Source organism: Gavialis gangeticus, unplaced genomic scaffold, assembly GCF_001723915.1.
Source record: "Gavialis gangeticus isolate Ggan-Ray unplaced genomic scaffold, GavGan_comp1, whole genome shotgun sequence".
Lineage (NCBI taxonomy): Eukaryota > Metazoa > Chordata > Crocodylia > Gavialidae > Gavialis > Gavialis gangeticus.
In genome coordinates, this window is record NW_017729008.1 from 12,838,315 (window position 1) to 12,848,834 (window position 10,520).

The 10,520-nt window shown below is 44.4% G+C and overlaps 1 protein-coding gene across 2 annotated transcripts in view; it reads left to right on the forward strand.

The window, feature by feature from the left end:
- The window catches only part of LRRK2 (leucine rich repeat kinase 2), a 143,329-nt gene that overhangs the window by 94,154 nt on the left and 38,655 nt on the right, over window positions 1-10,520 (forward strand). For both annotated transcript variants that reach the window (XM_019509390.1, XM_019509389.1), the window contains exons 30-34: window positions 3,059-3,186; window positions 5,375-5,593; window positions 7,806-8,007; window positions 8,563-8,651; window positions 9,531-9,718. In XM_019509390.1, coding sequence (XP_019364935.1) covers window positions 3,059-3,186; window positions 5,375-5,593; window positions 7,806-8,007; window positions 8,563-8,651; window positions 9,531-9,718 — 826 coding nt within the window. The remainder of the gene's footprint in view (window positions 1-3,058; window positions 3,187-5,374; window positions 5,594-7,805; window positions 8,008-8,562; window positions 8,652-9,530; window positions 9,719-10,520) is intronic.

The window sequence follows — 10,520 nt, forward strand, 5'->3', positions numbered from 1 at the left end:
CCCCCCCCCCGCCCTGGCAACATGCCCCCTGTGCCTGTCGCCACTTCGAAGGTCACAGTCCTGCACGCAGGAGGTGCTTCACCAGGGCATAGTGGTGAGCGGCAGCGAGAAGATCCCCACGTGGCTCCTCTGGTCCCTGCAGCCCCTCAGAGAACAGAGCCACAGGAAACTCCCTGCAGGGAACAGCTGCCAGCCAGCTTCCATGTCCCTACAACCTAGTGCTGCAGGAAGTAGAGGAGCTGTGTGGGGATTTTCTTGCCGTCACTTGCCCCGTGCTGCCCCAGTGAAGCCAGGCTGCAGAGGCACCTGGGAGTGGGAAGCAGTGTGGCAGAGAATGGTGGCTGCTCACCACTCCTCGCTCTGCCCTGCTTCCCTGCCCCGTGTGTGTCTGCAGCCTGGCGGGCACAATTGGGCACAGCTGGGAAGAGCAGAGTCATGCAGATAGGCTGCAAGCAGTGGCACACCGGGGGGTGTGTTGCCAAGGCAGCACAGGACGAGCACCCCACGCAGCCCCGCTCTTCCCACTCACACTAGATGGCACCCACTGGGTTGCAGAGGCACCCGGTGCAGGGTATCAGCGGCAGGAAATGGCAGCTGCTCACCCTGCTGCTCTTTGAGGAGCGCAGCCCCGCATCACAGCCCTCACAGCAGCCCTGTGCACAAGAGGCGCATCAACCAGGGCAGGAAAAGGTGAGCAGCTGGGAGCAGGCCCTGCTGTTCCCTGCTTCCCTGCCCCTGAGCCTCTGCAGCCCAGCAGGCGTGACCTGGCACAGCAGGGCTGTACAGGGATCTCCGCACCGCTGCAAGCTCTGCACTGCCCTTGCAACATGCCTCCTTCACATGGAGCTGCAGTGAGGCAGTGGCACCAGAGCTCACAGCCTGCCCCTGCCCTTGCCCTGCATACAGATCTGGGGGGCATGGGTCCCCACTGCCCCTTGGAAGTGTGTGTGGTAGCAGGGAGCCAGCCCTCCCTCAGTGAGCCACCCTAGGCTCTGTCCTGCTCCTTGCTGGGGCCCTGAAGCCACACTGTGGCCCTGGGCCCCAAGCACCCCCCGGCTGGGCAGCAGCCCCAGCCCTGCCCAGCTGCTTCCCTTCAGGGGCCTCAATCCCCCTCTTTCCCCCCACCTACTTGACAGAGCTGCCCTAAGGCTGCCTGGGGCCACGTGCACGTGCTGTAGTAGTGTACATGCACATGGCACCCCCTGTCTCACCGCCTTCTTTCTACTTCCTCCCAGCTCCCTGCAGGCTGGAAGTAGCCTGCAGGGATCATTGCTGGCAGACTTTATTATAAAGAAGCTTTGCTCCCAGAGGCTTCGCTGAAGTATTACAGTAATTATTTTTGAAACTTTGGGTCCCACATAGATGACCTTTGCATCCCACCAGTTGAGAAACACTGGACTAGATGACCTCTTGAGGTCCCTTTCAACTCTAATTTTCTATGATTCTATGATCTTTCTTATGTTACTACATGTTCTTGGTATTTTATATATTGTTCCTCGTAGCTATAGGTGAAGGCTGAAGTGGAGACTTTTGAGGGTTCTCCCAGTTAACGATTGCCTGCAAATGCAGGGGAGTAGACTCAGTGGCCCAAGAAGGCCTTCCATTTGTATGTTCCAATATACCTGGGAATGTAATTGGGTTTAGATTGGCAGAGATAAGGTCAGGGCTGAGACCATTCTGCCTAGAACTGGTAAGGAATTTTCTGATGGAATTTTGTTTTGTTGTTAAAAAATGTCAGTTGGTTGAAATCAGAAATTCTTGTGTAAGTGTACATAATTGTTTTGACAAGGATGGGATTTCTGGTAAAACCAGAGGGAGAAGACCATGTCCCACTTAAAAATAGTCAGTAGCTCGGTAGGCAGGTCATTTACTTAGGATGTAGCAGACTGATGTTCGAGACCCTGTTCTTCTGTCAGACTAGGCTTGAACCTTAGTCTCCCTGAGGAGTGTGGGCTTGTGGGTGATCTGGGGTAGAAGAGGTTTTATCTTAGAGGCATATAGTTCTGTCTTCAGTACCAGTATTCTAAACCTGGCTCTCTAGTTCCATGATCCTCCACAAGACAGCAATTTTTGGAAGGTCAAGGAAATGAAGCAGCCTCTAATGGTCAATTTAATTGACTTAGACCCAATTAATTTACTTGTTGAAATTCTGTTGAAGCCTGTTTGAAGTCCATGGATCTATCTTGGAGTAGGCTTTTAAGTGCTTTACAAATTTGGATCAGGACTCCAGAAGAGAAACCACTAGAGAGATTCATATATTCCAGTACATTTTCACTAGACTCCTAATTTTTGCACTGAATCTTTAATGTGTAGTATAAGAAAAGTTCACTCACTATGGTTCCCTCCCCTCTTTTCCCTCCACTCGACATATATATGATTTACCATGGGGTCTTTCTAAGAAACTCAGACAAGATCCTGCATATGTATTTCAGGAAATACATTTTAGGAAATACATAAGTAGCATAATTGTGATTTGATATTTCATTTTGGAAATGGTATGTTATCCTTTAATTATAGCTTCTATCACAATGTGCACGAGACAGGAACATTCGGATTACATATGTAACTTGAATTTTGGCGTATTTTGAATGCTTAATCATGCAACCTTAGCATTCTTTTATTATAAAATGGTTGTTTTTTATTGACATGTAGTACAGGATAAATGTTTGGAAAAGTTATGTAATCGCAGTCTCACTTTTCAACAAAAATATTGCCTCGCAGCAGGGTAAATTAACCCACGTGAAGCCTTGTGCTCCTGCGGGTAGTTCAGGTACCCAGAGCAGCCCAGCTCATTTAAAGAAAGCTGGGGTATCTATCTGTACACTAATTGAAGTCAGCCACTCTGTCTTACAAGGGTTCTGGCTGACTACATTGAAGTAACTTGTAAGAAACCTTAAACCTCTGTTGTTGTAGTTTTGCCTAGACAAAATTGTCTATTTTGTGAGAATTAACTGGGTTTGCAAATTAGCAAATTGAGGATCAAAGCCATTCTGCTTTTTTGTGATTTGTGGAAGTGAAGTGTGGAAAGTACTTAAGTATTTATTTCTGTATCATTTAGGACAAGAAGAGTTTTACAGTACTCATCCCCACTTTATGACCCAGAGAGCCTTGTATCTTGCTGTTTATGATCTCAGCAAAGGGCAAGCAGAAGTGGATGCTATGAAACCGTGGCTGTTTAATATAAAGGTAGCAGTCTAAATTTTCTGTAATATGTTTTTTTTTTTAAATTCCAAATAACTGTTTGTAACCATTAAATTTACCTCATATTTTTGGGAAGTTGTTCAATTAGTAGAAACTTTAAGATCAGAAACTTTCTGGAATGCAGATTATTGTGTATGAAAATGTCTTCATAATTTTTGTAGATTTATGGATGTCATCCATAGTAAGAATTTAGCAAGTGCTGACATTATTTTGCATAAAATGATAAAGCACAGCTATGTCACAAATTCCAAATGCTGGTCCTGATTTTCCGTCCACACCAGTTTAAGCTCAAGTGAAGTCAGCATTGATCCCTCCATACTGCAAAGTCAATAAAATTTCTATCTGCACATTAGTGCTAGAAATGCCACCTAGAAAACAGCGATTTAGATGCACAAAGGAAAGTAGAATTCCACCCTAAGACGGTGAGTATTTTTCTCTGCTTTCAGTTAGACCTTATCAGAGGTTGATCAATAGCTTTACCTCATCTTTCATCATTACTCATAAATACTCTTTCCTTCACTCCTTAGACATCATTATATCTTAAGGGTAGCAGGTTATAGGGCACACTTAATGAGTTTTTGGTAAAGACCTTTGTTAACATATTGTCCTTTACCATTTTGGTGCCTTGTCTTTATTGCCCCACCATTTTTCACAGTGATTAATAGGGTTGTTATTCAGTCTTATTTTCTTACTGTGAAAAATTGAGTTGCTGGAGTTTTTTTAAGTTCCTAGAGATGGAACTGAGCTGCAAAGGTTGGAACCTTGATCCAAACACCCCTTTAAATAGAAGAGTGTTTATATCCATATTTTGATTCAAGATCATCTCTACATGTTAAATAATGCTTTACAGGCATAATACGGTAACATTTTTATTACCTCACCCAATCTTTAAAATGCAGTTTATATACAGCTTAAAACTACTATATTGCAAGGCGCATTATTTCACATTTTGCTCTAGTGTTTATTCCATAAACTCACCTAAATTAAACCCTATGACTTACAAAGTCAGGCAAAATGTAAAATTAAAATAAATCAGTGTTGAGCTCCCAGTATTGTCAGTCTTCTTGCACTGATGAGAAGAAAATAGACAAATATAAATTATAAGGAGAGAGACAATAGAAATCAATCTGGCTGTATTTCCCCAGTCTTAGAGGGTGCTTATACATGTGAGGGGGGTTTAGTTCCCCTAAATTGAAAATGGTGAATTTTTAATTGGTAGGTTTTTAATTGTGAGGATTAAAAACCCACCGTTTCAATTTAGGGGCTTCTGTCACTGTTACGGAACAGTGATGACCCATCTGCAGCTCCCCTGCCTCCTCCCCCAGTCGTTGAGCTGCAGGGGGACCAAGTGCTTCCCACCACAGTGGTGGCACCCCCAGGGCTACCCCAGGCAGGGTGTTACCTGCACAAGTGTTGCTGCAGCTCTCAGGCAGCACCCAAGCCGATCCAACAGTGCACGGAGCGCTGAAAGCCCAGGCATGCTCAGGAAAGCTCAGGCTTGGTGGGCTTCCAGCACCCCATGCACCATCCGCACTGCCTTCCTGCCACCTAAGACTGCCTGGAAGTGGGCTGGCTTGCCCCTGAAGCAGTGTGGGAAGGTGGCAGAAAGGTGTCTGGGTGTGCTGGCGGCCAGAGAAGGCAGCGGGGATGGTGCACAGGGAGCTGGAAGTCCACCAAACTTGAGCTTTCAGCAGCCTGCCCAGACTTCCAGCTTTCCATGCACCATCTCCGCCACCTTCTCCAGCTGCCAGCACACTCAGGTGCTCTCTTGCCACCTTTCCACATTGCCCCAAGGGCAGTCCAACCCATTCCAAGGGCAGCACAGAGAGGCGGCAGGAGCTGTGTGTTGTGTATGTGCAACAGATTCTTTTGCCCACAGTGGGACAATTTGGTATGACCAAACTAAAATACATCAAAGGTGGTCTGAGTTGCCACGCTCAAAAATTTTTTGACGCAAAGAAAAATCATGCACGTATATGTGGTAACGCCGTTATGTTAGACAAATAGCGATTTCTTGTCACTTTCGTCACATGTACATGGCCACATCATCACGTGTACAAGTGCCCAGAGTCTTTATGTTGTTTTGACTGCACTATGCAGGTTGCTTGTGCACAGCCAAAGAAAAATCGGGTTTCGCCACTGAGATAATAAATTATATGGTTCTTGTTAACAGGCTCGTGCTTCATCATCTCCCGTGATTCTTGTTGGTACTCATTTAGATGTCTCTGATGAGCGGCAATGTAAGACCTGCTTGAATAAAATTACAAGAGAACTGTTGAATCAAAGAGGCTTCCCACTTATCCAGGATTATCATTTTGTGAATGCTAAAGAAGAATCTGATTCCATTATAAAGCTCCGGAAAACCATAATAAGGGAGAGTCTGAACTTCAAGGTAAACTGCATACTGTTCACTTCATAAAAAGCTTCCTAGAAAACAGACTGTTTTAACACCATTTTTTTGTATCTTGAAATCATAGTCATTGCACTTATATGATACCTTAGACCGGGTATTGTCAACCCCCCTCACATCCAACCGCCGCCACCAGAAGGGGTACACTTGTTAAAAAAGGTTGAAAACCCCTGCCTTAGACCAGTGTTTCCAAAACTTTTCATACCTGGGGCACACTTTTTTTTCCTTGGATTAAAATTGGCTGCAGACTTCACTCTTAAACAGAAAAAGATGTACATATATATACATTTTTTTTTCAAAACATCACATATTGTGTTCCCCTGCCAGATGAAAGCATACCAATGCTGAGATTTACTATTTAAAAAAATGGCTTAAAAAATCGCTGTGCCCTATTTCCACTGTCACCCCCTTCCCAATCCCTGCTCTGGGAAGGGGCAGACAGTCTAAACATAGGGTCAAACTGTAGTCTCAATAGTTTCTGGAATATGTGGTGGGGGGAAACCTTTAAGTGTTTGAGAAGAAGACATTCTTAGGAAGGCAGAAGTCTTCCAAAGTACTGTGGGAAATATGCTGAGGTGTGGGATTTCACGCACCTTTACAAGGGTGTGGTCTGTATTCCGCTAGTGCAGATTTGTTGGTGCTTACTAATGCACAGGAGGTGAAGTTATTCTACCACAATATGCATACCACTTCTAGCATCTCCTTCCCATCCCTGATGCATTTGCACCCTTCCCCTCACATACTCCAGTCCCCTTTATACTAGGCATGTCTGCACGTGCATTAATGTGCTGTTGCTACTGTGCATATCTCAGGGTACAAGTGCAGCACTGTTGCTGAGGCAGCTCCTGCAGGGTCTCACACTCCAGCAGACTTGATTAATTGAGTCTGCTCTGACATGCTGTAATTACAGCATGTCAGAGCAGCCTCCCCACTCATGTACAGGCACCCAGAGGTACTAAACAACTCAATGCACAGTAGCAACAGCACATTAATGCAGGTGCAGACATGCCTAATATAAAGGGGACTGGAGTACGTGAGGGGAAAGGTGCAGGTGCATCAGGGATGGGGAGGAGATGCTAGAATTGGTATGTATAGTGCAGTAGAATAGCTTCACCTCCTGTGCATTAGTAAGCACCAACAAATCTGCACTAGAGGAATACAGACTACACCCTTGTAAAGGTGCGTGAAATCCCACACCTCAGCATATTTCCCACAGTACTTTGGAAGACTTCTGCCTTCCTAAGACCGTCTTCTTCTCAAACACTTAAAGGTTTCCCCCCTACCGCATATTCCAGAAGCTCTTGGGACTATAGTTTGGCCCTATGTTTAGACTTTATTAAGAATCAAAACCAGTTAAAGGAAAACAAGTCTAAATGCATTATGAAATCATTTTTCTTGGGTTATAACTTTTTTCTTTGTTATATAGATACTAGAGAATTGCCCATCAAGAATGATGGGGGGTGGGCAGGGACAGAGCACCGCCACCCACCACCCTGCCTCCCAGGAATGGGGATTGGGGGAAGCTTGCCCCTCCATCCCCTTCCACCAACACCCCAGACTGCTGCACCTCCAAGGAGCAGGGCTGGGGAGGGGAGTGGGGGCCAAGGCCAGCAGCACAGGCTTCACCCCCTCACTCCGTCCCCTCCATCCCCACCATTATGGCAGCACTCCATTGTCCCACTCCATCCCTGCCATTCCCTCCACCCCCCTCCGCCAGCACCCCTCACCACCACCGCCTCCAAGGACCAGGGCTGGGGTGGAGTGGGGGCAAGGCCAGCAGCACTGGCCTTGCCCCCCACTCTGTCCCCACCATCATAGCAACGCTGTGCAGAGTGCTCTGTCTGTGCAGAGCACTCTGATTGGTTATTTCAATAAGTATTGTGATTGGCTGCTGAGACAACCAATCAGAATACTCCAAGAGCATTACGGACAGGCACACAGACGCATAGACACATGGACTAAGCCCTTTATATATAAAATTCCTATTGTGGTTTATATAGTTATTAGTTCATTTTGTGAGTCTTTAAAAAGTTGTGGTTAACTATTAAATAACTCGTCTTATGCTCTGTTGATATTGGTGCCTGTGCTCTGGGATAAGTCAGCCCTGTGCTTAAATGACATCTTGGTGGTATCAATCTGTAATTTATTAAGAAAACTAAAATGAATTCTAAGATTATTATTCATAATTACACAGATCAGAGACCAGCCAGTAGTAGGACAGTTAATCCCAGACAGTTATCTGGAGCTGGAGAAGAGAATTTTATTTGAACGTAAAAACGTCCAAAGCGAATTTCCTGTGATTGATCAGAAGCGATTATTAGAACTGGTGCAAGAAAGCCAGTTACAGCTGGATGAAAATGAACTTCCTCATGCAATTCACTTTCTGAACGAATCAGGTAGTATATTTTCTTCCTTGTGCAATGTTAGGTTTTAGAATTGTTTAGCAGACAGACTTATTTATATTGTTATTTTTCACAGGATTACCGCAACATGGTGAGCTGATATGTTAGTCTCATTTAAGGTTTCATTGTGTTATCTTAGAACCTAAGAGAAAGAAACTCTGTGAAGGATTATTCTGTTAACAGTTTATATCTTTTAATTCCCTTTGAAAGGAATAAGCCAGATGGATAGAAAACAGGATTTAGGAGAAAAGGTAAGAATAGGAGAAAAGCTTGTGAGTAGGACAGCATTTATAAATTTTAACTGATTATTTCAGAATACAAACTGAGCGATTAAGGATGCTTAAAACAAAATAATAATCAACGCTGAATCTTTACTGACGAAAGAAATAAATCAGATTATGAACATAAGTATGGCACTTGGAAATAAACTGACTCAACTCCAATCCTTTGAGTTATGTTCATCAAAGATAACCCAGAGTTGAGCCCCTAAAACCAATGTTGTTTTATATCAATGTTACATGATCTTCTAATTATAGTTTCTTTGCATAGGTGTACTGCTACATTTTCAAGACCCAGCACTCCAGCTAAGAGATTTGTATTTTGTGGACCCAAAGTGGCTCTGTAAAATAATGGCACAGGTTAACTTCTGATAACTTTTTTATAGCCCTTGATACAGCTCTTTCCTGCATCCCCAGCTACTGTAGTTGACCTGGCCTCTTCTTTCCTCATTTATTCCCAATATCATGACTCACTTCTCCCTTCACCCTTTTCTCCTGCTTTGGACTTAATTATTTCTTCCTATTCCCTTTAGTCATTTTGTGACTAAGGTATGTCCCAGTGCCCCCGTTATCTATTTTGTTACTTCTGTCTTATTCTCCTCACTCTGCAGTGACTAACAGAACACAGTTAAAATATGGAGGTTAAAGATGGGATGTAGCATAATCCTGCAATATATTGTTAGAAGTTGAGGTGAAGGCTGGAGGTCTGTACTGTAGCAATGATAATAATCTGAAATGGAAGGAGAGCAGGAAAGAATGGTAATTAGGCTTTGGAGAAGGTGGAGGAAGGGAGGTGGGTGGGGGCTTCAGACCTAGAAACAGGTAAGAAAAGGGCCTGTGGAAACAGTTTAGCTGGAAAGTGTCCACCACTACTTTAGTAGTTTGGAACTCCACATTTTTTGATGGTTGTTCAGATTTCCAAATCCTTGAGAATTAACCTATCACTAATTAACATTCAGAATAATTTCCCATATGCTAGGCAGCATGCGAGTCACTAATGTACGCTAAGATACTACCGTGCATGGATAGGAATTTAAATAAGATCATGAGATGTACTTGTTCACTGCTAGTTCCCTGTCCTCGGCTGGCTTATCCTGCAGAAATGTGGAGTTCTACAATGAACAGGAATATGACTTTTTTCTAATTAATCACATGTAAAATATTTCAGAAAGCTAAGTTTGTTTGAAAAAATGCAATCCAATTATGACTATAGAACTTTTTTTTTTTTTTTTTTTTAAGATTTTGACAATGAAGGTGGAAGGCATTTCTAAATACCCTAAGGGAATTATAAAACGTTCAGAAGTGGAAACATTTCTTTTGAAGAAGAGCAGATTTCCTAAGATATATATGTCACAATACTTTAAGCTTCTAGAAAAGTTCCAAATTGCATTGCCATTAGGAGAAGATCAACTACTTATTCCAAGCAGGTAAACAAAGAGCTTAAACCGCATATGTGCTATGAAAAAAATGTATTAGAAACTGATATTCCTGGATATTCTGATATTTTTAGGTACTTCATGCCAAAGTAAATTGTCACAAATAATCAAGATTTTGCTTTGTTACCAGGTGTCCGTGCTTTCCATTCACTGTGGAAAAATGCAGGTTTTTCCTTTTAAGGAGAAAAACATAGACTTTCTCCTTAAATCACAGATTTTCTCCTTTAAAGGAGAAAAATGTGGGAAATGACAGGTTTCCTCCTGCAGGCTGGCAGAGTTTCAGACTGCAAAGGGCTGCTTAGAGCTACAGGGAGTGGGAGGAGGGCTGTTGCATACACACATGCACAAAGCAGCTAGGCAGCATGGAGAGCAGCTCCCGCAGCTCCCTGCAGGTAAGTCCAGGGGAGGGGAGGAGGGCGGACTAAAGCCCCCACAGTGAGGGAGGGAGGGAGTGGGCCAGGACTGGGGCTGGGAGTGCTGCCCAAATAGGGTGGGGCAGGGGCAGGAATACATGACCACAGGGCCTGGTTGAGGAAGAGGGGCAGAGCAGCATATTAGGGGCCACAAGCAGATTATCCGGGGCCAGCAGTGGGGCTAGTTCCCCACTGCTATCTAAGGTTACCATATTTCTAGGGCCAAAAAAGGGGACACCTGTCACATGGGGGGGTGGGCAGTGACATGCTGGTGCCCTGCCCCTGCCTATTCTCTTGCCTCTCACTGTGAAGCCACAGTGCCCCCAGCCCTGCTGCTGCCCTTCCTTCTCTATCCCACCTGTAAAGCCTATAGCCCCTAA